The 27,543-nt window shown below is 32.4% G+C and overlaps 3 protein-coding genes and 1 long non-coding RNA gene across 5 annotated transcripts; 1 reads left to right on the top strand and 3 right to left on the bottom strand.

The window, feature by feature from the left end:
• Nucleotides 1-6,636: 6,636 nt before the first annotated feature.
• LOC7465100 (uncharacterized protein C24B11.05) lies at nt 6,637-8,995 on the top strand. 2 transcript variants are annotated; one of them, XM_006369470.3, is made up of 9 exons: nt 6,637-6,790; nt 6,988-7,108; nt 7,231-7,296; nt 7,384-7,481; nt 7,596-7,633; nt 7,719-7,806; nt 7,924-8,205; nt 8,428-8,493; nt 8,632-8,995. In XM_006369470.3, the coding sequence occupies exons 2-9, from the start codon at nt 7,042-7,044 to the stop codon at nt 8,785-8,787; spliced, it is 861 nt and encodes a 286-aa protein (XP_006369532.1). In that variant the 5' UTR covers nt 6,637-6,790; nt 6,988-7,041; the 3' UTR covers nt 8,788-8,995. The 2 variants fall into 2 exon arrangements, with proteins under 2 accessions (XP_006369532.1, XP_024449602.1); XM_024593834.2 differs by having other exon boundaries at nt 6,730-6,853.
• A 194-nt stretch (nt 8,996-9,189) lies between these two features.
• On the bottom strand, nt 9,190-12,105 carry LOC7485696 (uncharacterized). The gene is made up of 10 exons (XM_006369469.3): nt 11,909-12,105; nt 11,680-11,729; nt 11,266-11,337; nt 11,035-11,059; nt 10,884-10,916; nt 10,647-10,768; nt 10,432-10,562; nt 10,110-10,333; nt 9,757-9,995; nt 9,190-9,533 (listed from the first exon to the last, which is right to left on the bottom strand). Exons 1-10 carry the CDS (start codon nt 12,081-12,083, stop codon nt 9,438-9,440), a joined length of 1,167 nt encoding a protein of 388 aa, XP_006369531.2. The 5' UTR covers nt 12,084-12,105; the 3' UTR covers nt 9,190-9,437.
• A 6,447-nt stretch (nt 12,106-18,552) lies between these two features.
• LOC7465101 (scarecrow-like protein 14) lies at nt 18,553-21,101 on the bottom strand. Its single transcript, XM_002299827.3, has one exon. The coding sequence runs from the start codon at nt 20,857-20,859 to the stop codon at nt 18,721-18,723; it is 2,139 nt and encodes a 712-aa protein (XP_002299863.1). The 5' UTR covers nt 20,860-21,101; the 3' UTR covers nt 18,553-18,720.
• Nucleotides 21,102-22,164: 1,063 nt separating this feature from the next.
• On the bottom strand, nt 22,165-23,549 carry LOC127904785 (uncharacterized). The gene is made up of 2 exons (XR_008058232.1): nt 22,926-23,549; nt 22,165-22,566 (listed from the first exon to the last, which is right to left on the bottom strand). It is a non-coding gene; the product is annotated as an uncharacterized LOC127904785 (long non-coding RNA).
• Between the last annotated feature and the right edge of the window lie 3,994 nt (nt 23,550-27,543).

Genomic DNA, 27,543 nt, shown 5'->3' with positions numbered 1-27,543 from the left:
TATCAAAATTATTACTTATTTTTTCTACTCCAATACAGTTAACTTTTTAAATAGTTTTGTTATTAAAATATACATAATAAAAAAAACTATATTTATTCTATTCAAGATATTATTTCATCAATTTAGCTGTTGAAAATATCTTCCCTCGAAGATGCTTGGTTTTTGGAACATGAAAAACCTGCTCAGGGGTTTTTGCCTAGTATGGTCCGAATGAGAACCTGCTCTTGACCAAGGAGCAACTCTTTGATTTGAGCTGTATGACACTTGGTGGGCGAGCAGCTATACTTCTTAAATGCTTTTGAAATGCCTGTAGATTAATTTTTTTTAACATAAAATAATTAAAAATCACTCATATCTGTTAGATTCATTTTCAAAGTTAGATGCAATAGAATTGGGTTGACTAAAACATGACTCAAAAATAATATTTATAATATTAATTATAATACTAATAGTAATATTTATAAAATAAATAATAATATTTTTAATATTAATAATAATATTAAACTTACATTACTCAAATTTTTATAGTTTTTTATCTCTTTATATGAAATTTATAATTTTTTTTATAGTAATAATATTTTTAAAAAACATTAATAATAATAATAATAATTATTATTATTATAAACTTGGGTCTGACGTCCTAACTAGACCCAAGTTTATGGGGTCTGGTTTCTCTAATAATAATAAAAATAATAATATTTATAATAATAATAATAATAAACTTGTCTTACCCGAGTTTTTATAATTTTTAATACTTTCAAATCAAATTTATGATTTTTCTTCAATAATATTTTTAAAAAATTTAATAACAAAAAAATAATAACAATATTAAGAATAAGAATAACACTAATAATCATAATAATAATAAGAATAGAAACAATGACAACAACAGTAATAACGACGACGACGACGACAGCAACAGTAATAGTTTTTAATTTTACTCTTCATATCAAATCTATGGTTGTTTTTTAATATTAATAATATTTTTTAAAAAATATGAAAAATCACTAATATCTGTTAGATTCATTTTCAAAGTTAGATCCTATAACAACTGACTCAAAAATAATATTTATAATATTAATTATAATACTAATAATAATATTTATAATATTAATTATAATACTTTTAATATTAATAATAATAATATTAACTTATATTACTCAAATTTTTATAATTTTTCTTTGATAGTAATAATACTTTTAAAAAACATTAATAATAATAATTATTATTATTATTATTATAAACTTGGGTCTGACGTCCTAGCTAGACCCAAGTTTATGGGGCTGGTTCCTCTAATAATAATAAAAATAATAATATTTATAATAATAATAATAAACTTGTCTTACCCGAGTTTTTATAGTTTTTAATACTTTCAAATCAAATTTATGATTTTTCTTCAATAATATTTAAAAAAAATTAATAACAAAAAATAATAACAATATTAAAAATAAGAACAACACTAATAATCATAATAATAATAAGAATAGCAACAATGACGACAACAGCAATAACGACGACAACAACAGTAATAGTTTTTAATTTTACTCTTCAGATCAAATATATGGTTGCTTTTTAATATTAATAATATTTTTTTTCAAATTTATTAATTATTATATTAGCATTGTTCATTACAATAAAAATAATAATATTTTTAATATTAATAATAATATTAAACTTTCACGACCTGAGTTTAAGTGAGTCTAGCTACAACGTCAGGCCCAAGAGCCTTTAATGTGGGTTTGACTGCAAGGTTGTGTCATGAAAGTATGATAATTAAATAGAAAAAAAATTTAATATTAAAGAATGAAATAAAAAAAAGATTAATTGAAAAGAAAAAAAACAAAGCAAAGCACTATTATAATGAATAATGCTTTGTGAGGAGGGTACAATAAAATCCCTTCATCAGATCACGATAATCTAATGAAAAGTAAATCAAACAAATCATAAAGTTTAATTTTCAATCAAATCGATATTAAAAGATGAAATTGAAAAAAAAACTAATTAAGAAAAAAATCTGAATCAACCCGTCAAATCAGGTTAATTCGTCAAATCTAGGATTCATATCATAAGAGTGTGATAACTAAATAAAAAAATAATTAATATTAACAAACTAAATCAGCAAACAAAAAGATTAGTTAAAAAGAAAAGAAAAAACTTATAACTAAAGCATCAACTTTTTCATTGTGGATTGTACAGTAAAAAACTGATCCTCCTTTAATTATGGTTAATTATATGTAGTTTGATGGGAAAATTGAGTAATCGACATATAAAAATAAAAATAAATAAATTAATATAGTAGTAAAAAGTTTAAGGGAAATAATATATTTTTGGATGTTGTGTTTCTGAACTACAATATCAATTAATATTTTTAAATAATTTAAAAACTAGTCGATTGATTCATAATAATTAGTTAAATTGGCCAACTAGTTGAATGATGCAGGCAAAAGTTAAAAAAAACCAATAATCAAAGAACACATATTTTTTTATTATAAAAAAACATTAAAGATATGAACCTCAAACTTGCATGAAATTTTGAAATAACAAGGAAAATTATAAAATTATTAAAATCAGGATATGAGATAAAATTTTTAAAATTTAAAGATATGATGAAAAATTATCAAATTATAATTTTTTTTTATCTTATCATACCCACTAATGTAATACCTAATTCGAAAACTAACTTGAAAACTAGCTCGGATCGCTCAGTTACAGAATTAATTCAATGGTCAATAACTTAACCACTTTATTAAAACAGTAACATTTTTTTTATGTTGACTTTTCTATATTTAAATTGAGTTTAACTAAATTAAACGAACTACTAAAAACCCGAAAGTTAACATGATTTAATCGAATCAATTCAACCAATCATGTTTTTTTTTTTATTTCAAGTTTTTCAATTCAATTTAAAACTAGCCAATAATCCATCATATATCTTCTTCTTTTTTCAAAAAGAAATGTGAATCCAGGATAAAATACTAGAGGGGACAGAAGTACGGAACATAAACATAATGTTAGAACTAGAAAGTCGATAACAGGTGAAACAGGTGTGAAGGTTGAAATTAACGAGATTTGAAAACGATACTTCACCAAATTAGCAAAGTATTTTTTTTTTTAATAAAAGAATTGATTAACTTGTTTGACTTGTTAAAAAAGTTATGACAGTGGAATTTAATGATTTAGAAACTATTTAAAAGTTGCTTTTTGTATTAAAATATATTAAAATAATATTTTTTTTAAAAAAATTATTTTTAAAATAACACATCAAAATAATTTAAAATACAAAAAAAATTAACTTTTAACAAAAAAAAAAATTAAAATAATTTTTTTAAAAACGCGATGCGTTAATACTTTATCCTAAATTTAAAAAATGATTCCATTACCTCTAGGGATGCCGACACGTATGAAAACATTACCTACGTAGTGGCTGTTGGCACGGGCGGTGTCATGATTGACCATGGTGATAGAGAGAAGAATATATATAGGAGTATTTATTTATGGCCACCCCCCTTACCTACTGGCTATCACATATTAATTATCTAACGCATACTAAAAATGCTTTGTATTTCACGAAATCAATCACCAAACAGTGAAATATCGAGTCTTTTTTCACCCTGTTCTTCGAAATTCCTGAGGATTTTTATTTTATTTTAAATATTTTTATTTTTATTTTATTTTTTAATATTAGATTTATTGGGTGTTGGACTTCATAACTTATTTTGATTTACTTTTATGGAGTTATTTCAATCTTATGATCAATGTCACGAGTTTTACGGTTGGCTGTGTTGACTCGAGTATTTTTTTTAAAAATTAATTTATATTCAACTTTATCCTTCAATATTGAGTTGATTGACAATTAATCTTTACAATTATTTTTTAATTTGCTTTGTATAAGGTTATTATGGTCTTATAACATGGATCACAAGTTTTGCGGGTTAGTCAGGTTGATTCAGTTTTTTTTTTTGTTTTTTTTTAATTAAATATTTTTTTTCCATATCATCATTTAAGAATCAAAATTGAGTTGATTAAGAATTGAACTTTATAATTTCTTTTGATTTTCTTTTGATGGAGTTATCTGGATATCCTGATCTGGATTTGACAAGTTAATATGGGTCATTTTGTTTATCTTTTTTTTATTATTATTTTTCAATTTAATATTTATTGATTGAGAATTGAGTTTTATAATTTTTTTTATTTGCTTTGTGACGGGTTATCATAGTCATATGACCAAGGTCACGAGTTACGTCGATTAACTTGTTTTTTTTTCCTTTTTAATTGATTTCTTTTCAATATTATCATTCAATTCTAGATTAATTGAGAATTAGATTTTATAATTTATTTCGGTTTGATTTCTATGAAGTTATCCATGTCTCATGACCTGGGTCACAGGTTTAGTTGGTTGACGCAGGTGGTTTTTATGTTGTTTTTTTCCCGTTGATTTGTTTTAATTTCATCATTAAATATTGGGTTGAATAAAAATTGAGCTTCATAATTTATTTGTATTTGTTTTCTATAGGGTTATCCCGGTCTCATAACCCAGGTTTGACTGGTTAACTCAAGTTGACTTGACTTATTTTTTTCATGAATTTTATTTTTTATTTCATTATTTAACATTGAATTGATTGAGAATTGAATTTAATAAAAAATATCTATGTTTTATAAAGTAATCGGGGTCTTATGATTTATATAATAAATTTAACAGGTTAACCCGAGTTAAATCGATCTAATATGTTGTCATTTTAATTATTATAAAAGTTTTATTTCTCTAATTATCAAATTAAAATTAAGGTATTTGAAGTTGGAGTTTCTTTAAAATCAATCCCTCGAATATCAAGATGTCGTACTTTTCCGAATAATATCAAAATGGTTATCTTAACTAATTATAAATTATCTCACCATATTTTGTTTCACCTTCACCTTCAATTTTAATTGTTTATTTTTCTATTATCTTATTTTTAGTTATTTGTAAATATAAATTTGATTATAGAGTGTATTTGATAAATTAATTTAACTAAACATGTTTAGATCTCAATAATTAGAATCTTCTTAATTATAATGTAAGCAGGAGAGCTAATTATTAATAATGAAGCAATCTAAATTCCAAAAAAAGAAGAAAATCATAAAAAGAAAATTACAAAAGCAAGGTTGCAAAATTTGTAAAATAGAAAGTTCCATATGAGGACGTGGCAAATCGTTTGCGCTTGTCAAAGGAAATAAAATCAGACCGGGCCAGAGTCTAAGGAGAGCGGTATGCGGAGGACTGCAATAAGACACGTCAGAAACTAAAGTTAGATTGAGACGTGTCAAACCCTGACACAACAATGACATTATAATACATTTTTAACAACAATAATAATAACAACAAGAAGATAATAAATATAAAAAGGATAACTACAAATCAGTCCCCAATGTATTATGCACTTCACAAATCAGTTATTAACTCTCAACTTATTGTTAATTTTGGCTCAATATTAATTTTGGAGACAACCTCTTCAATATTCTTCCCATTATGGCACCAAAATATTACTTAATTCAATTTGAGTTGAAATTTGAATAATATGTTTCACAAATACAATTGTATTAAGAGAATTTTTATATCATTTCATATTTAAGTTATTTTAAGATTTGGATTAAGATTATTGTTTATAAAACCTGATATAATCCGGTGAGTTAATCCATGATTCGAGTAACTTGGGATCTAAGCCGAGTCAAGTCTTAATAAAAATATTGGAGAATTGATCTGGTGTGATCTATACATAGACCCGATTTGATTTAAGACCTGGTTAATTAAGGGAAAACCCATTTAAAACCTTGTTAAAGCTTGTTGATATATATATATATATATTTTTAAAAAAATGATGTTATTTTTATATTTTTGTAAGATGAAAAAATTAGGTCGACCTAAATTAATCCAAATTAACTTACTTTACTTGTGACATATAATATATCACAGATTGACCTTCAAATTAGATTTAAAAACTATGATTAAGATACCTAACTTATGTTTTGATTTTTTTGTGTGACAAAGATTATTTTTAGATTAAGATACCTCACTTAATATTTATTTTTCTTCAAATAAAAAGAAAATGCATCAAAAACTACACTCATCCATTAAAATAAATCCCAACTCAACGTAAAAAAATCATCCTGATTATTATATAAATCAACAATAAAAGCACTCCCTTTAGTTATTGTGCCATATCTGCATTCTGGGGGCAAAATAACGGAAAAGTCAAGTGTGCGATGAAGTGATGAATGATGAACATGCCATGATCATGAGGGTTGAGCAATGTTTGCAAGAATTTGAAGATCGAGGACCGATACATGAAAGAAATAATAGGTTGATGACTGATCTGTACTTATTCCAATACATAAAAAAAAATCAGAAGTGAAGAAGTAAAAAGCAGTCGTGTCTCCCGGAGTTCACGAGGATGTGTCTCTTTTAGGCGAGTATATTTGGCAGTGTGGTTGTGATTGTTTTTTAAATAATTTTTTATATCGAAATATATGTTAATGATGTTTTTTTATTTTTTAAAAATTATTTTTAACATCAGCATATCAAAACGATCTAAAAAATACAAACCGCATTCAATTTTAATAAAAAAAAAATTTAAAATTTAGAGAAACACAGATTGAAATTCACAGCCAAACAGTATTCCAATAAAAAATCTTAAAATAAATGTAACCGTTGATTACACTCACCGACCCTCCTTTCTTCCTTCTTTCCTCTTTAAAAGAAAACTAGTATCTTCCTTTCTTTCTCAACAATACCTCTCTGATTTTTTGAGATCTGGTAATTTGCTTGCTTGCTTGCTTTTGTCTCTCTCAGGTTTTTCTGGGATAACAATGTGCTGAAGTACTGTGTATATTATAACCAATCTGTTTGTTTTTCTCTCTTTCTTGTCATTTTGATTTCCAGATTTGGTGGGCAGTAAGATATGTTGGATTTTTTTAGTGTTTTTTTTAATTAAATTGGTTGTTTTCTTGCAGTTGATACCAAAACAACGTATAAAGATTCTGCTTTTGCTTTTGGTTAGTACGAAAATGGAGTCTTATGAAGATGATCAGAAACAGCAAGCTTTGGAGCACAAATATGACTGCCTCCTTTTTGGTAAGCTCTTTTATTAAGCATTTTCTTTTGATGTTATATTTTCTCCTAGTGGACTTCTTTTCTTGAAGATGAATAAAATTACTATAATATAACTGATGGCTTTTTTATATATAAAATTCCAGATATTGATGATACCCTTTATCCACTCGGTTCTGGTTTATCAGTCCATGTTACCCAAAATATTCAAGGTATTGCTTAATGAAGCACTCTCTCTCTTTAAGATTATGTTATGTGATATACCCTAATTGATTTGGAATGTTCTTGATTTATCATAGAATATATGATTAAAAAGCTTGGCATTGAGGAAAGTAAAGCCCCTGAGTTGTGTGTTTCATTGTACAAGTATTATGGGACGACCATGGCTGGACTTAGGGTAATAACCCAAGAACTTGATGCTCTGTTTTTTTTTACAAGATTTTTTTAATTTACAGTGATTTCACTAAAAAGTTTTCTGGGTTTTTTTTCGTTCTATTTTTATGTTTTTCAGGCTATTGGGCATAAATTTGACTATGATGACTTCCATAGGTACTGATTTCTTGCTCGTATGTGTATTAATACAAGGAGTATCTTTTGTGAAATTAATGTGGTCCTACGCTTTTGTATTTTGCAGTTTTGTTCATGGAAGATTGCCCTATCAGATGCTTAAACCCGACCCTGTCCTGAGGAATATCTTACTTAATGTGCCTGTTCGTAAAGTTGTAAGTTTCCTTCCTTGGTTGCGTACTCTTTAAAAATTACTGCATTTGGGAAAAGTATTTGGTTGACTGCATCAGATATCTGCTGGTGATTAATAATCCTTTTTTATTCATGGAAAGGTCTTTACCAATGCTGACAAGGCTCATGCAAGTCGAGTCCTTAGCAGGCTTGGATTGGAGGATTGTTTTGAAAGGATCATATGCTTTGAGACTTTGAATGATGCTGCTAATAAAGGAAATGATCCTGTTGATGGGGATGACAGAGAGGTTTTTGACATCGATGAATATACTACCTGTCCTGACGCAGATCTTGTACTTCCAAAGACCCCCGTAGTCTGCAAACCTTTTGAGGAAGCATTTGAGCAGGTTTTTAAGATTGCCAACATCAGCCCTCGAAAGACGGTAAGAAAATTGAACTTACATTACAAGCACAGAAATTCATCGGTTTTGCATTTCTATATTGTTTGCATGTTGAATCAATGCTTGGATTAGCTTTAGAATGTGTGCAAGTTTCATTCCTATTACGATCTCCAATGATTCAAAGCTATTCTAAGTGATTTTCATAGCCTTCAGTTTCCTTGTCTAGTCTGCGTTTATCTAACGTAGTGATTTCTTGCTCTTTAGTTGTTCTTTGATGATAGCATCCGTAACTTACAGACTGGAAAAGGATTGGGTCTCCACACTGTTTGGGTAAGCTAATCTAATGATATCATAAACCTCGGCCAAAAATAATAAAGCAAAATGTCACTGCCAGTTTTATTTTCCCGTGAAATTTTCCAAACTGCTTCGAAAATGTTAAATCAACAAGTTCCAACGGTGCTGATACAGGTAGGCTCTTCTCATCGGATTGAAGGTGTGGACTGTGCGTTAGAGAGTCTTCATAATATCAAGGAAGCACTGCCAGAACTCTGGGAAGCCAATGATAAGTCTGAAGGCATCAAGTATTCCAAGAAGGTTGCAATTGAGACATCTGTGGAAGCTTAGCTAATTATTATTTTACTACTATTATTGTATTTCTCACCGGAACTTTTCCATTACCATCTCTGTATCGTATAATCAGGTGGGGCTGAACATCTAAATGTTATTACGTTCTAATTATAATGATTAGTTGATTTAAATAAGAAGCCACTCTGTTAGTTGTGATTATCTAATAAACGAGAAGGGAATCATCTGCCTCATGGCCTTTTGTTTATCTTTCTGAAGCTACTTCTCATGAGGAATTCAGTGGTTTTATGTCATCTTGAACATCTAGAATTACGCTTTGTTAGATACGGCTGAAATATTCGAGTCTCTGAGCATCATTGGTGGTCTGCCTCACCATCAAATATTGCAGGTGTAGAGAGCATCAGAACTTTTAAAAAACAAAGGAACAAAAAAAGAGAGAAATAACTAATAGCCTGATTAGTTTTATCTTGATAAATTATATACTAAACATAAGGATCCATAGAAGACCCCGTATGCCAAACAGAAGTTGACTGGGTGTTCTTCTGAGGTTTGGACCATTGACGTGTACCCGATTTTGGGTTCAAAAGATATAAATTATACAGTAGCAAAAACATTCTATTAAATAACCAGAATCAGTCGATCTCATCCTGTGTATGCTAGAAAAGGATGGACAACAATGGAGTTGAGATTCAGCCTTTTAGGGAATACTTCTTCCCCGTGAAAGCTTGAAACTTCGGATCTTCCACCTTCTGGGGAGGCTCCTGAGTGCTTTTCTTTAAGGGAACCTAGTTACAGAAACCAATTCATATCAATTTAAGTGGCAGTCAAAAAATTGTATCCATTTTTCATGATATCATGCATTGATCAGATATATTATGGCGAATTCATCAGAAAAATTCGTGGAAGACACAATGGAAGCACATTCTAGGTTCGGGTCATGTCAGGGAATAAGTGCATTGTGGAAAACGAGGACATACTCTACAGAACTACCAGCAAGGCAAGACATACCTTTGGTGTTTCATTTTGGGGTTGGTTTGACGTAGAACCAAACACAAGCTTTCCAGACTGCTGATGTGATAAGGAGCTTAATAACTTGGAGCCATTGTTCTCAGCTTCTGGTTGGTGTTGTTTCAACGCAGGGCAGATAGTGGATGCAGTTGGTTGTGTCGCTGGTTTGCCATCCAAGCGCCTTGCTGAACCAGTAAATGCACTGAACCTTGGCATCTTTGCGGCTGGCTCTTCCATACCTGAAAAAGGAAGAGTCAAAACCATTTGTTTTAGGGACTTGATAAATAAATCCAATAATAAAAAATCAATTCAGATAATTGGACAAATCTTTTACATAAAATTGAGAAAAAAACCTTCAGGAGGTATCTTGTTTGATCGAGGAATTGATTTTGGTTTTTCAGGTTCTTTATAATCAAGAGGTGGGGCAAAATCCACTTCACAGTCCGTTTCAATAATACTAATTGCAGAAGAGGGTTTTGCTTCAACTATATCAATGTAGTACTTCTTGTTGTTATAGGCAACCATTATTGTATCACCAGTGGTTAAACAAGAGTAGTTCCTCAATGAAGTTTCCAAGCTACAAAATGATCACCAAGCAAGAAAGGAATGAATAAAATGAGCTACCAAGCTTACTGCAATCACGTAGAAAAGAATATGACGAATAAATAAACCAACATTGCTTTGGGATTGGAGATGTCTAAGAAGTCCTTGGTGTGGGGCTGCAGCTTCACAAAAGTTCCCTTTTCCAGGCTGGTATTTCTCAATTGCACAATGTCCCCCTCTTGTAGCAGCATGTTCTCCATCATCTAAAAGTGTAGAACAAATGAGCAGATCAAGTAAGCATACAATAGCCGAACCATTACATTCATGAAGATAATGTAAAAGCATACCCAGTAGGGCAAGTATATCATGCCCTCATCTGCAATAAATTCTAGAACCCCACAATGAGAAGTACGTCCAGCAGAAGGATTATGGAGTTCAAAAAGCATTGGATAGTCAATGTGCAAGGTTGCTGCAGCAAACACCATTATCTTTAAATGATGTATAATCATTAAACCAGGATTAAGGGCACAAGATACAATAGCAGGAATAGAGAAAAGGAAGTTTATCGAGAATGATCTGCTTACCAAGGCGATCAAGAGCTGAGGGAGGCATAATAACTGGATGCAACAAGAGATAGTAGATTGTCAATTCTTGAAAACCAGTTTTATTTGATTTTATTTTTAAAATAAATGAAATGGATAGCATGATAGAACATGAATAAGAAGATGGACATACTTTTATCCCCCTTTTCCAGATGTGCCTGCAAAGACACAAATAACTTGGAGCAAATTTAACAAGGAATAATATTTTTGTGGATTGACAAACATCTTGTTCATTTACATGTATAAGCTACTACTATATACAACACTATATCATCAAACAAATAGGAAAACCAACAACTAAAAATTTTTGCAGAATCATTATTTTAGTAGTTATGATTCAAATTGTAGTAGTTATTTCTCAAACCTTATCAATGAAAGAGACAGGGTAGCAGCGGTAACTCTGTTCAAATGATGAACTGTGGTGGTCTTGGCGATCCTGCAATTGTCGAAACAAGTGATTAAAATAAACATATGCAGCTAAATTACTAAATTTTCTTTAGAACAAATTCACAGACTTGAGCAACATAAGATTTGACGCAATAAACATGGATGATGCTTAGACTTTTGAGTCCTATTCATTCTACCATCTTTCACACAATGAAGGATGAGCAAGCTCAAATATTATTAATTGTTTCAAAGAATGCAATCAATATCATTCTACCATATATTAAGACAACCGTTTCTCAGTGATTATCGATGATGTTGATTAAATCAAATAATTCTTCCAAGCTCGCAATACAGCAAAAATTGGGGGAACAAGTCATTAGCACTAACATACCATGTCTACTGACTTCAACAGGTTAAGCCCACAAGATTTGTTGTAGAGAACTGTCAAAATTCAAAATTCAAAAAAATAAAAAATTAGTTGAAAAAAACAAAACCCAAATCATATAATCAATCATCAATCAAGACCAAGCTAGCTCATTCTTGAACAAAAAAGATTAAGATCATCGGGTTTATGTAGAAAAATTAGTAAATAAATGAAGAAGGTAATCTTGGATCAAAACCTTGGTAGCTAGGGAACGATGAAAACGGGTCGAGCTTTTGCGTGAGAGAACCCCAGAAGGTGAAGGAAGCGTAAGCAGCAGCAGAAGCGTTTGAAGAGGAGGCAGGGCTCTCTCCGGCTTTTATAAGTTTAGAAAGCAGGAGAGTTTTTTCTTTCGCTCTAAAAAAATTCCTCATAGAATCGGAGACTTCCCTTTTTTGGGTTAGACCAACTAAATGAATTGGGCTGAAATATTTTTCTTTTTGGGTTAACCCAAATAACTATGATGGACTGACCCAAACAAAGCCCAGGACCAGAAGGGAAGAGAGTGATTTGAAGCCCTGAATTAACAGACCGTCTTCTTCGACATGCCAAAAAAAAGGGTTTGCTTTCTCTGGCCTCACACGGACTCAGGCTCAGCGGAGGGACAGGGAGAAGGAGAGGAAGCTTGTATAGCATGTTATTATTTGGTGCCATATCGAAAGAGAATTCAACAGCCCGAATATGGCTAAGCAGGAGCTCTCCTGCACTTTGAAGAACTTGATGGTAATAAAAACTTTCCCTTGTTTATGTAATAGCTCGATATTTCTCTTCAATTCATGACACGGTGAAAAGGTAAATGACATGAAAGCAAGTGATAATTGTTTTTTTGTTGTTGTTGATACTTGTTGAACGAACACATAGACATCATTAGTTAATATAGTATAATACTTATATGATCACATAATCTAACATCTAACATCTTTGCGTTAGAGAGTATATAAACAATACATTCATATCATGTCATCATGTATATAAGTTTACATTCCTGTTTCCAGAAAGTTATCATTATAAGTCTTTATAAAAATACTTATCAGTAATTTCAAACTATTACATTATTATACAAAATGCATATCATCCTAAACATGCGATTACATAGTTTATGTCAAAACTTGCGAAATTGAACTCCTAAATGCCGTGGCTATGTAACGTCCCTGTTACAATTCAAATGCAATATAAAAATAAAGAACAATCTTTAATATAATAATAATGGGAAGAAGAACATGATTTCAAATTTTATTATTAGCTTAGGTAAGTCAATTCTTTTCATTAACTTCATATAATACGATTATTTTTTATTCCATCGAACGATGTTAATCTTATTCGTACATCCTATTCATTCGACTTGAGTTTTAGAGAATCGAAGTTGATTCCTTAGCCTCCCTTGGTCTATAAACCTGAGTGTCATCACCCAAATGTATTTTTTTGTAAATTAATCTTGATTATCCAATAATTATACTATTAGCCGAGGCTAATCCTTCCATTCAACCTCGATTATCCAATAAGAATAACCAATAAGAACACTATTAGTCGAGATTAATTACTCTATTCATTCTCAGTCATTCATTACAGATATCATTAGTCGAAACTGATCTCATTATTCAATCTCAGCCATCCATTACAGATGTCATTAGCCGAAGCCAATCATATTATTCAAATTCCGGTCATCCATTGCGGATACCATCAGCCGAAGCTGATCACATTATTCGACCTCGCTCATTCATCACAAATACCATTAGCCGAAGCTAATCACATTATTTAATTCCGATCATTCATTATGGATACCATTAGCAAAAACTAACCACATTATTCAATCCTTATCATCCATCACGAATACCATTAGCAGAAACTAATCATATCATTCAATCCCGGTCATCCATTACTGATACCATTAATCGAAGTTAATCACATTATTCAGGCAACTATTTCATGAACAAATTCCAATAATCATAACCGAGTAGCAACAATTTATATAAAATTCATTATAAGGATCTAACATAATTACAGAAAGGGGTGGAGACCACCTACCTGCTCGTCCCATGAGGTGTCCTCGTTCGAGCGAAGTTTTGATACCGGTCGGACCTTCTGATACACCAAATGATCATCAATCAATACATTTGTATTCAAAAATCTCATAGGTCAATACCACACATATTCCAAGAATGCACATGCTCACATTCAAGCATTCCTTGTAAGATCCCACATCGGAAGCGAGCGTCCAGAGCCAGGGCCTTATAAGTGCATGCTCACCTTGACTAGTAAGACGCGTTTTGGGGTCATGCGTGGCTGCCAAGAACAAAACCGTGAGGGGGACCTGAGTGGAAGCCCTGGATTTGGGTGGACTGGGAGGCCCAAAGCGGACAATATCTTGCTAGTGAGGTGGGGTGTTACATTTGGTATCAGAGCCGAGGACGACTCGTCTTAAGGTGAGGGGATTGTGAGATTCCACATCGGAAGCGAGCGTCCAGAGCCAGGGCCTTATAAGTGCATGCTCACCTTGACTAATAAGACGCGTTTTGGGGTCATGCGTGGCTGCCAAGAACAAAACCATGAGGGGAACCTGGGTGGAAGCCCTGGATTTGGGTGGACTGGAAGGCCCAAAGCGGACAATATCTTGCTAGTGAGGTGAGGTGTTACATTCCTCACATCATATAATCATATAACGAAATTCATCATATCCATACATTCTTCTCAATTCTAGATATAGGTTACCCATAAAAATTCTATAGTTTAATTCTAGAGTCCCGTAATGGGGTCAGGCCAAACCGATGCTAGAATCGTCAATGAGAACTAGATCATTTATGGTATGAAATTGATCAACAAAGTCACTGCTGATACAGAAAATCGTTAGTGAAAACTAAATCACTTCTGACAAAAAAAAAATCATAAACAAAAACTAAGTCACTACTAACACAGACAATCGTCAGCGAAACTAAGTCGCTAATTTTAACACAAAAAATTGTTAGCGAAAACTAAGTCGCTTCTGACATAGAAATCATTAACGAAAATTAAGTCATTGCTGATGCAAAAAATCATCAGTGAAAACTAAGTCACTTCCGACACTTCAACCTAGTTTGGATATAGATCACAACCAAATCATATTCGACTTTACAAAGTAAAGTCGGCAAGGGGTGTCCTTATTTCATAACAATAGTTTATACTTAACCATACTATTAAGGACAACCTATTGATTGACATTCCTTTCTATAATGACCATAACTCTATCACATTCCTTTTTTGACATACTATGGTTCTCCTTAATGTTAACTTCACTTCTCATTCATCGTAGCATGGTAAAATACATCCTAGGTATTCTAGTTTATTTCATGCAACCTAACATTGACAAGAGTAAGAAACACACACTATCTATAATTTCATCAAGTTTATCATAAGGTTTCCACACAATGCAAGATCAATCTAAACATGTACATTGTTTTCCAAAGATTCTCCCACTTAGTGGTCCATAGCCGAACCTAGTGTTGTCAACAATTATTCATTCCATTGTTCACAATTGTATCATTCCAACTTATTAAACACATTCTACTAGGAATTATTCATCATGCAAGAGTCTCATTTCCATTCTATATCTTGTTTCCCTAAGAGTGTTCATTATGCAAGGTCTTCATCATGGTTTTTCCCTTTTTGGCCAGACATTGCTACCCATTTCCTTCCTAATTCACACATGCAATTCATCATTTCTATCAAAAGTATGTTCACAACAACATGTTATAATCACACATTCATTCACTTGATTCATAATCATACAAGTTTATCAATCATATAAACAACAATCAAGACATTAACATAACATAATTTTTGTTTCAGATTCAAACATGTTTATAAAGGTTTAATAAGATCACAACTATACAATCCATCACTTCATTTCATTTTTTTTTCATCCTTTCAATTTGGTCGGCCCTCATTTAGGGTTTATACATCCATAATCATCTATATTCATCAATATTTTTAGTGAGGATTCTGCACTTGTGTTCTTTCATTCCTTACTCTTCTTAAATCTTCTCCTTTTGTTGTTTATTTTGAATTAACAAGTGTAAGAACTCTAAATCTTTCATTTTGAAGTTTCTCCTTCTCCCTTGTCTCGAAATCTTAAAGCAACAAACAAGAAAGTGATATTACTCTTACCACGCGATCTTAAACAAGCTTTAGGGAAGGTTTTAATGATTTTCCTTTTCTTTTCCTCTCAGTTTTTCTCCTTTTTTTCTGTTATCGTAGCCGGCTCTTTATGTTCTTCCTCCTTTTGTGTTTTCAGCTCTTCTTTCTTTCTCCATAATCATCTATATTCATTAATATTTTTAGTAAGGATTCTGCACTTGTGTTCTTTCATTCCTTACTCTTATTAAATCTTCTCTTTTTTGTTGTTTATTTTGAATTAACAAGTGTAAGAACTCTAAATTTTTTTATTTTGAAGTTTCTCCCCCTCCCTTGTCTCGAAATCTTAAAGCAACAAACAAGAAAGTGATATTACTCTTACCACATGATTTTAAACAAACTTTAGGGAGGGTTTTAGTGATTTTCTTCTTCTTTTCCTCTCGGTTTTTCTCCCCTTCTTCTGCTGTCCTAGCCAGCCCTCTATGTTCTTCCTCTTTTCGAGTTTTCAGTTCTTCTTCCTTTCTCTAACTTTCCTTTCACTCAAGCATTCAAAGAAGGTGGCATGCAAGTTGTTTTGGATGAGTTTCTTTGTAAGAGAGAAGGTTGCTGCAAGTTGCTGCCGACCTTGGGGGAGAGGAAAAGTTATCTCTTTTTCCTCCTCTTGCATTTATACCTCCTTTTAAATGTGATGAGAGTGTTTGAGTGTGGGTTGTTCTTATTGTTGTTCATTTTTTTTGGCTAACCTAGGGCCAGTTTGTTTCCCCTAATTCTTACCTAGAATATATTGGCCTAATACTATTTTTTTTTGCTGGGTTTTACAATTTTCGTCATTAATTGTTTGTTTTCTACTGCTTTAATTTTTTGAAGTACAAACTTGGGATTGGAATTGGGTTTTGCTTTAATTGATATGGGTTTGCTTTCTTTTTATCAGAATTTGCTTTTAGCTGTTTTGTGAAATATGAATTAGTCAGTATTAAGCTTGTTACATTATGGGTTCTCATTTGTTGGCATGATAGTTCATACAAAGAGCAGCTCAGAGAGATGAGAGAATTAGGAAACAAGAAGAAGAGGTCAAACCTGGTGGGAATTTCTTTTTCCCTGGTATCATTAACAAGTGGTAATTTTGAACTAGTGCGTCTATATCCATATGTTATTTTTACTCCTCGGATTCTAATTTGATGTTGATTTCATCGGTTGTGTTTTTTTTTTTTTGTTGGTTTGTGCTTTGACTGGATATTTGCATGCTTATCCACAAGCATATCGTTTTCGACTTTGGCTCGCTGATGTTTATTTTAATTTTTGGTACCTTTTCGAATGAGCAAGCTGGAGGAATGAATGAACACAGCATTTGATCTGAAACTTCTTAGAAAAAGAGTTCCCTTTTTGTTGCTGAATAGTGCTTGCCATTGGTATAACAATTGCATTAAAGTTGCATCTTTTGCATGATTGGCTCCCGTGCCTCATCACAGATCTGCACTTTTGACACTGGAAGACCTTTGTAAATTGATTCAGAGGACAAGACTAACTTGATACCTAAGTGCCTCTATTTACGTAGACATGTGACCTGAGTTTTTGAACTAGCATTTTAGATGTCCTTGTAATTTAACCAAGGTCCTTGATATCATTACCAAATCTGCTATACTTCGAAGATACTTATGGTCCAAATCTCCGGCTATCTTCTCAATATGTTCTTATGATCATCTGGAAATGAGAAGACTTGTATCTTTGGCTTGCGTTCTTGCATTCATGATGATATGTTTTTGCATGTTATTCCCATATAGTTTTAGTTAGGGTTTGTTATTGTGGTAGCGGTTGTTTTTCAAAGTATTTTTTATTTGAAAATATATTAAAATAATATATTTTTTATTTTTTAAAATTTATTTTTGACATTAACACATCAAAACAATTAAAAAAATTAATTTAAAAAAAAACACAACCACAACACAATAATAAACATTTATAAGCAATGACTAAGGTTGTTTAGAAGTCATTGAATGCTAATTAGGGAGCTTAGTGTAGTAATAAGTGTGTTCAATTGAAAGAATTCTATTTCTTGTGCTACTGTATAAGAATGAAATAACTTTGGCAGCACAGTTTATTTAAGAGTTTGTTTATTTTTGTTTTTTAAAAGTATTTTAAAAAAAATTTTTTTTTTTAATTTTTTTTTACTTTAAATTAATATTCTTAAAGTATTTTCAAATTATACTAATGTAAAAAATAAATTTAAAAATAAAAAAATATTTTAAAAAACAACTACAATTTCTAACACTTTATAATTGCAAAAGCTTAAGTATTTGACATGTAGTTTGTAAGAAGCACAATAATGGTGTTAACTGAGTATAAGAAGTAAAGTTCGGCTTAATTTGAGTTGTTTGTTTTTTTATTTTATTTTTTTTTAAATATTTTTAAAAAAATTTAAAATGTTTTATTTTTTTATTTTAAATTAATATTTTTTTTAATATTTTTCGATTATTTTGATGCGTTGATATTAAAAATAGTTTTTTAAAAATAAAAAATAATTTTTTTAATATTTTTTTGCATGAAAAGCACCGCACCAGAACCCACCACCCCCGGGGTATTGTGCAAAAGAATACCAGATTAGAAAAGCAATCCCCAGAAATGAAGTGAAAGTTTACACAGTGGACCGCAACAAGGATTTTATACGCATTTTGTTTGGCTAGAAAATGTATGTTCGTTGGATTAGGACACGAAGAGGGTGAACATATGTACAAAATCACTGCTAAGATGATAAATTTATCGCCAAGTCTATTTCATATACTGTACAAAAAAAAGTTATACTGAGATATCTGAGGTGAAATTTACATATGATGTAGAAAAACTTCTAACAGGATCTTAAAAAAACAGCAATTCCAAGTATTTATGAGCACAGAAAGATTTATGTTGTTATTCTTGGACTGGTTCCCAAACAGAAAGAGCATGGATTATTCTCCCCTTCCATCCCTGAAGCATCCACTGGCCATCTGCATCAACAACAAAATCTTTATGGTACTCTGATTTCACCACAGATCTCACGTCCTTGAAAAGCTCCGGATCTAAGGTAAGTTGCCTGAACCCAGCTCTCAGATTTCTCGACTGCCACTGCTTGTATGTCTCTGGCCTTTCAACTCTTGATGTGCCCTCACATGCTATCACATTGATAATCTCTCTTCCGTATCGCTCTTTTTCAAACAGCATTCTGTTTTCATCTTCACGTGACACATTAGCCTCAAACATATCAAACAATGAGGAGTAATGGTAGAGTGCCTCTCGGAACCTAGTGACAAAGTATGGCGCATTGAAAGCACCATTTACAACCCCATGGATAAACATGTCTGGTTTGATCTTGTTGATCAACTTCAAAACAGCGTCTCTTGCACTATTCTCCACAACTGTGTCATCGGGGAGGTTCCTTAGCCGATATAAACTGTTGACGACAATCATCTCGTCTTCGTCAATTCTGAGATCCTCATATCTGATGGTTTCCCATTTCTGTGCTATGGCATCATACTCGAAAGGGACTTTAAACCTCTCACAATATTTTTCTAAGCGACGGCCTGTCTCCTCAACCCTTTCTGCAGGCCGGAAATCTGGTTGGGGAAGCTCAATTCCTGTAATACGTAGCCTGGGAGGTCCACCAGGTCTTTCTGATAAACGCTGGATTAGGCAAGGCCATTGAAAACCGTAAAGAATGCCAAAATCAATAATGTGTAGTCTTGTTGCTTTCTTTGCAAGTTTCAGAATTGTCCTGTTGGCGAAGAAATTAGACATCCTTTTGAATGGGCATGCTCTAACATATACCTGATAAGCTTTTACACTCTCAGCTGCTGATGTTCTGTGACTTGCAATTGGTGCAAATGTAGGTGTCATAGTGCCGGCTAAACGTGTATCAAGGGCATTAGCAAAGTAATGCGCCAACCTTTGATTTGCATCACCAAATGGAGAAGAGTGTTGCCTAATCTGCTTAAGTAGCTCACTTGCAGTTCTTTGGTCACCAATTGCCACAGCTTGTGCACATTGGGTGAGGAGAGAGCTCAAATCCACAACTTCTTCTTTATTTTCCTTTCTCTTTGCGCGTGCCGCTCTACCATTAGACCCTTTTCTCTGTTCATTTCTCCCTGCTCCATTTTGTGACTTGTCCAGAAGAGCACATGATGCAGACACATTCTGTGCACCTGAACAAAGCAATACCTCGTCAAACAACTCTGACTGCTCGGACTCTGCAGGAGAAAGTGCAGAATGCTTCTTGCCCCTCTCTTCTTCTAAATCATCACTATCTTCGCGCTGATGATTTTTCCTTCCCCGTGAACTATTTGGTGAGTAGCCTCTCTCCTCCTTGTCCGGAGGGTTGGAGGAGCTGCGCTCTGGAGATGACATCAAATAATCACTAGTTGAAAGAGAAATGCCGGCTTCTCCTTCCCCTTTGCTGAGCATCTCATAAGGATGCGCCGGACCTTGGAAATCTGTTCCTAGAGGGGTTTTTTCAAGGGAGAGAACCGGAGAGGATTGCGGTACTTGAGATAACTCCAAATCAGCTTGATCAAAAATCCAATCGGATTTTTCAACCAAGTTGTTAGCAGTATGATAGCCGTTGGTGCTACCAGTATTGTTAATCCAAGTGACACCATCATTCGGGCTTTCAACATTTTGATTGAAACAAGAAAGAATTTGATTCGACGAATGGGGGTACTCCTGACCAAGGACATCGTATAAGGATTTCTCGGCGGCTTGGAGGGTTAAACAGTCCTGCAACATACATGTCTTACCCTCCAAGTCCTCCTCCAAAAGCACATCGCTTATGAACTTGAGAGTAACATTATTGCTTGGACCATATACTTCAGAACATGAATTTGAGGAAGAAGATGATGATGTTGAGTCACTAGGCGATTCAGGATTGAAATAATTAAAAGATGGATTTGGACTACTCAAGGTATCATTGAGTTTATATCCATTAACAAGATCCCTATTTGGAGAGAAAGAAACTGAAGCGTGGTCAAATACGAATCTGTTCATGGAATTTGGGTATTCTTGGAAAAGGTTATTCATGAACTATCTGGGAAAATGAAAAGAAAAAAAGACGGAACTATATGGCTCAGGAGCCAATCAAGAATCAAAAGCCTGAACTTGCTAGATTAAACCAGAAGTTTTGCAGAAAAATCAAAAGATTGATATGCACACAATAAGTGTATCGCGCTAAAACCACAGTTTTTCCTTCTTCAGCAGGAGTTCACACTCTCTTCTTTAAAGGGAAATGGTGAGGCAGTGTCATTTTTTAAGCCTAGAATACTGAATATTGAAGTTTCCAGGTAAGTGCGGCTAGAGGGACAGGAAGCGGCCATATCAACACTAGATTTGTTTGTCAGATATAAGTGCTTCTACTGTTCAAAAAAGTACGTGCTGTTATACAGTGTTTGCACGACGGCTGCGATTTTTCTTCTTCCAATTAATATTTTTTATATAATTTTATTTTATTTATTTTTTTTTAATTACATGTTCGAGTGAGCTTGCATCTATTTTAACTAATTTCATGAGCCTTCTAAAATTCATAACTGTACAAGCATATAGTGACCCTGAAACTTGTAAGACTTGAACTTGTGATTTTTAGGACCAAATTCATGACCTAATCAATTTAACTATATCTTTTAAGATTTAATTTTATTTTAACGGTTTTAATTTTTAAATATTTTTTATTTAAAAATATATTAAAATAATATTTTTTATTTTTTAAAAATTATTTCTCCATAAACACTGAATTTCAAATTTTCGGCTGGACTTTTGATACAAGTCCTTTTTTTTTTTTTTTGACAGGGGTAAGGTTGGTTTTACAATAATTCAAGCTTGCAGCTTGTACAACAAGCTTTGACCAGATGTGGAAACGTGAATGCATGGTTTTTAAATTCTGCAGGGCAGTTGGATGAACCTTTTTCATTATACTGCCTTCATTCATTTAGTATCTTTTCTTCTCGTTAGAATTTGGTCACAGACTGATGGCATTTGAAAAGAAATAGAAGAAGATTCTCTCTCTCTCTTTTTCCCCAGAATATATTAACCATTAAGTATCTGAATATATATATTTTTATATAGAAGAAAAGAGATAAGAGGGAGAGAGTAAACATCTGAGCGTGTGAAATATCTTTATCAATCTTTATTTTAAAATTTATAGTTTAATTGGTTATATTTTGAATTTATTTTTTAGAAGCTATTAGTTAAAGTCTCATAAATCTTAGAATTACTAAAAGTTTTCATTGTCATTAATTTCAGAATCTATAAGATTAGTCAAAGTACATATAAGTCGGGCTGAACATAAAATAAAAAATATATATTTTTATCGTTTTTGTTTTATAGTAACCATGAAAATAAATATTGATATCTTATTCATAAAATAACATAAGAATTTCTCCAATAAATGTCATTGTTTAACCAGCAAGTCTCCTAAGACCTCCATGTTTACAAGCCACTTTCTTCTGTGAAATTCCAAATAATTGTACCTCCACTCTCATCTGCCGAGAATAGCTGTCATGCACTTGGAAACTTTTAAGAGCATAACAGAGAGAAGGAATAGGCTAGTGGATTGCTAGCTTTTTGGCCATGGTGTATACTTTCTATGTTCTTTAATGGAGGAATATTCCTCCGTCGTCCATATCAGCTGAATCCACACCCCTCTCCTCTCACCCACACGCACTCCTCCCATCACCATCAAACACGCACGTACTGAGAAGCTTCGAGCTCACGAGTCACTGTTCCACCTGCATGCTGGCGCATACAAAGATTCATCACATTAATTTATTAATAAATACAAAGTTATTAAACTTGCTCGGTTTATAACTTGGTTTAGAGCTCGAGTTATGAGTTATGGACATGAAAACGGCTACAGGGAGAAACAAAATGCAGTCAATAGTATTTACCAACTACTATGATATTGCATGCTGCAACATCTAATTCATTAGAATCATGGTTGGAAAGTTCACTAGGATTAGGAAATAAACATGAAAATTAGGAATGCACAGCTTTAATAATACTTCTGCAACAAACCATTTTTAATTTCTCATGAAAAAAATCACACCATTCATTCAGATCAAGCATGTTACAGATTTGAAGTTCTGTTTGCACACCTGAGAATCAAGGAAGGTGCAGGCAGCTTCCATTGCAACTTCAAGAGCCCTAAACCAGGGGATGTATATTCCCAAATACGTTGTCGAAATTCCTACTTCTCCTTCGATTCAATTCAGCACCTTCTGACTGTCATACATCACCTAGCCCTGGCGTCATCAATCGTCCTTGTAGCTCCACCACATACTGCAACACGTGGCTGTCAAGGGAATCTGGGAGCAGAACCTCGTCAGCTGTAATAATACACCGAATCTGCTCTAAGTTTACAACCATAGCCTTCTCTCTACCAAGGATTGTTGAGGGGTAAACAAGAAGAGGATCAAGCAGGCGTAAATCACGAGCAGGTAGATCAACACGAATAATTTGGGAATGGAATTTCCCGACGAATCAACACGAATCCATGACCGAAGGTCTTGGCCACGCTTTTTCAAACCTAGAACATATATCAACGCCTTGGAAAGGTTGGCGTCCAGAGACAGATAGCCGATAAGATGAATCTCTAAGGTTTATAGCTGATGCCGGTTTTGGAGGGAGCAGGCTTCCTTTAAGGTCCGCCATTAATAACACGCCCTGAATTCTGGTACATTAGGCAAATCAAAGTGTGTGCATACTTATCACCATCCTTCTTTTTTCCAGGATGTAAAAGTAAAAGAGAATGCTCGTGACACTTGTTCTCGCCTACAAAAGCCCTTCTATTTGAAGTCATTTCACTAAGAACAACGAACTTTTCTCATACCATGAGAATTAAATTAGCATAAATTAAACCAAAGAAAGAAAATAATGTCCATAACATTGAATGAACACGACATATTTAGTCTCAGCGCAACATCCTTAGCGAAGCACATTGTGCTACACGGTATAATTTTGCCCAAAGCATGACCAGAGTAAGCCAAACCATGAACCTATCTCGTGCCATAATTTGCATTAGATTCAAAAAATACTTCAGCATATTTACTTGCTAAATAGAAACAAACATCCAGGGATTGTGAACGAAACTAAACTTGGTCGAATTTTAAAAAACAAAAAAAACCTAAACAAACCTGAACAAACCTCTTAAATTTAATTAAATTTTAAAAATTTACAACCCTTGAAATCCTCGATTCAAGTTAAACAAAACAAAGAAGCTTAATTTCAAACCAGTTTAATTTTGGAGGATGAAATCGAGAAAAAAATATTAATTTTAAAAACTTGCAAAGACAAAAAAGATAGCAATAAAAAACATGAAGATCAAATTTCATAGAAAAAAAACTCATGGAGGATGAAATTATATAAAAAAACAATCAGCAATAAAAAAATGTGGATCAGATTTAAAAGATAAAAAAAAAAATAAAATAGGATGAAATTGAAAAATAAATTGTAATTTTATGATGCAAGCATATTTTTAACTGTTTTTTTAAATGTGACTGGAGGCTAGGGGTGTTCACGGTTCGGTTCGGTTCGGTTTAGACTCAAAAAACCAACCGAACCGAATTACATTAATTTTGTGAAATATTAACCGAACCGGACCGAAAACCGGTTCAAACCGAACCGGTCCGGTTCGGTTAAATCCGGTTTTTTTTGGCAAAAAACCGGGAAACCTAATCCCATCATCCAGATTTTTCATACGGCAAGGAAAACACAAACACAGAAAGAAGATGGATTTACAGCACCCTTTGCATGAAAGGCACAGAAATTCAAAACAGAAACTTTCTTGATAGAGCTAGATGAAGGATAATTATCTTTAATATCCAAAACAACTCCTCCATGGTTTCCATTGCCATTAGTCCCACCGATCTCAACCATTACCACCAATACTTACCACAAGAAAGACAGCTAAAAATGAAAAGGGAGGAAAGATAAAAACAAGAAAAAGAGGAAGATTATGGTTTCCATTGCCCTTTGCCATCAATTTTCGTATGTGAAGTTGAAAAATGTGACCTTTGCATTGAAAGCTCTTTCAACAAACCCACTGGAAAGGAAGATTGAGAAATGGGAAAGGAAGATTAGAAAAAACCCACTGGAAAGGAAGATTGGGAAATGAGAAAGGAAGATTAGAAATTAATTGAGAGGAAGATTGGGAAACCGGGAAAGGAAAATTAGAAATTAATTGACAGGGGGGGCGGCGGCTTTTTGTGAGAGACAGGAGGGTTAGGTTACAATTAACTATTTATACCTCAGACTCAGAGATTTGTGTAGTTTTTGGTTTTTAATGGGTCCGGTTCGGTTTGTTCCGGTTTTTGGTTCAAAACCGAAACCGAACCGGACCTGTTAAAATTTATGGTTTTGACAATCGGTTTAATCGGTTTTTCATTTCGGTTCGGTTTTTTCGGTTAATTTTTCTTCGGTTTTTTCGGTTTTCTCGGTTAATCGGTTATTTTGAACACCCCTACTGGAGGCATTGATGTGATCAAGAAAAAAAATCCTAATATATGGACAACTTCAAAAAAAGAAAATGAAAAAAAAATACAAGGTCAAAAAAATCATATAGAAGGCAAGTTAAAACTAATAAAACTAATCACTAATGATATAAATGTTGAATGATAAAACTAAAAAAAAATCAACTTTAAAAAAGGGGAAAAAACAAAAAAAAAATCGGGTGAACCTTCAAAACCCAGAAAAAAATCTCAAACTCGCAACTCATGAAATTTTAGATCCTGGCTAAATCAAGAATCTCAATTCCTAATCAATTTAATATTAATTAGCCAAAGTAAATTCAATATAGAGTAACAAATAAAAAAAACCCAAGAAAACCTTGGTCATTTTTAAAACCAGTAGAAAATCCTAGAGAAAAAAAGAAACAAAAATAATTTTAAAAATTCATCTCAGATAAAACAAATACTAATAAAAAGAATGAGAACTAAATTCAAAAGAAAAATAAAATAAAGAGGGATGAAATAGAAAAAGAATTCCAACCTTGTAATTTTTTTTAAAATCATTTTAAATATTGAAGGAAAGGATCGAGAAAAAATAAATTTAAAGAATCAGTAAAAAAAACCTAACAAAGAATGATAAACAAAATGACCGGAGATAACGATGTCATTTTCAAGACCAACAAAAAGTCTCATAGAAAGCAAGTTAAGAAAAAAGGAACCCGGTATCCAATTGAATAAACATTGAAGGATGAAATGAGGGGGGGGATTAGCTTAGACAAAGGGGAAAAAACCAAGTCAACCCGGATAAACATTCTAAACCAAGTTAAATCTTAAAAACTCGCAACTTATGGAATCTCTAGATTCAGCTCCAATCAAGAATTTTATTATGAACCAATCTAAATATATCAATTTTAGAAATTTATCAAAGCAAAAAAATTGGCAATCAAAAGAATAAAAATTAAATTTGATGAGAAAAAAAACCAAATGAGGGTGATATCGTAAAACAAAATCAATTTAAAAAATGATTTCAAATAAAAACTTGCCAAAGAAAAATAATTGACAATAAAAAAAATAAGGATTAAATTTGATAGGAAAAAAAAAAGGGAGGGTGAAACCGTAAAACAAAATCAATTTAAAAAATGATTCCAAACAAAAAAATAATAATAAAAAGAATGAGGATCAATTTTGAAATATAAAAAAACTTAAGAGGGATGAGATTGAAAAGGCATACCAAATTTAAAAATTATTCAAGATAAAATAATAATGATAATAAAAGAGATCAAATATGAAGAATCAACAAATTAAAAGACTATTTTTGAATTTTTAAGGAGCTGGTGTGAAAATTTAGATGAGGAGAGAGAGACGATGAGGGGAAATGGAAGTTGGATCCAAACCGCCATGAATCTTGGGACATGTGTAGCCTTATTGGATTGAGGACACTTGAGAACATTCAAAAGTCATCCCGGAAAGCGGCATTTGGTCGTCAGACGGCACCCCACATGCCGCCTAAACAGCACAGGGGCCATCCACATACTGACGTGCAACATACACCAACAATATTTTTTAAAATTATATGTAATAAATATAATTTACTTCAATGCCCTTGAGTATCCTTGAAATTTACAATGAAAACAATATAAAATGACAAAAAAACTTTTTGGTGAGAGTTTTGTTCTTAAAAGCATTAAAGTAATTACTCTATTTAAAAAAAATAAAAATACAAAAATGTTTCTAAGTAGTAAGTATTGGATTATTTTATTCTGGTATCAAATTAATAATTTTACTGTATAAAACAAGATTATTAATCTAACCCCCTATAATTAAAAAAAAAAGACATTTGTGTTCCAGTGAAAAAGAACATTTCAGTCCCAATGTCCAGTTTTTTTTTGGTTCAAAACAACATTGTAATTATACTATTTAATGAATAAAAAACTAAGTCTTGGATTCACCTTTAGTTTGTTTTTTTTTTTTTAATGAATTAAAAACCCAAAATTTTACAGTTTCAACAGCACATACACTGCGAAGGGCCTAGTTATGGTTAAATCTTGAATCTCAATTGAAATAGCATTTTTGTTATCGACACATAAAACCTCCTCCAGCAAACCCTAAATAATACACAAAAGATTTAATAAAACATATACATATATAATCACAAAGAAGCAGCTTTATGAACCCCATTAGCCAAAAACAGGATTTTAATGCAAATCACATAGCTGCAGCTACTTATACAAATAATGGTTACCTCCAATGGAGAAATCAAACAGGAAAG

This window comes from Populus trichocarpa, chromosome 1 (genome assembly GCF_000002775.5).
Source record: "Populus trichocarpa isolate Nisqually-1 chromosome 1, P.trichocarpa_v4.1, whole genome shotgun sequence".
In the NCBI taxonomy this organism is placed as follows: domain Eukaryota; kingdom Viridiplantae; phylum Streptophyta; class Magnoliopsida; order Malpighiales; family Salicaceae; genus Populus; species Populus trichocarpa.
This window is presented reverse-complemented; position numbering and strand designations above follow the sequence as displayed.

Bases quoted from the DNA above. Each gene is read 5' to 3' on its own strand.
- LOC7465100 (XM_006369470.3), top strand. From the start codon at position 7,042: ATGGAGTCTTATGAAGATGATCAGAAACAGCAAGCTTTGGAGCACAAA. The intron at 7,109-7,230 runs GTAAGCTCTTTT...ATAAAATTCCAG, and splicing joins ATATGACTGCCTCCTTTTTG to ATATTGATGATACCCTTTAT. The intron at 7,634-7,718 runs GTACTGATTTCT...TGTATTTTGCAG, and splicing joins GACTATGATGACTTCCATAG to TTTTGTTCATGGAAGATTGC.
- LOC7485696 (XM_006369469.3), bottom strand. From the start codon at position 12,083: ATGAGGAATTTTTTTAGAGCGAAAGAAAAAACTCTCCTGCTTTCTAAA. The intron at 10,917-11,034 runs GTATGTCCATCT...TGTTGCATCCAG, and splicing joins TCTGGAAAAGGGGGATAAAA to TTATTATGCCTCCCTCAGCT. The intron at 9,534-9,756 runs GTATGTCTTGCC...TTCTGTAACTAG, and splicing joins CCCAAAATGAAACACCAAAG to GTTCCCTTAAAGAAAAGCAC.
- LOC7465101 (XM_002299827.3), bottom strand. From the start codon at position 20,859: ATGAATAACCTTTTCCAAGAATACCCAAATTCCATGAACAGATTCGTA.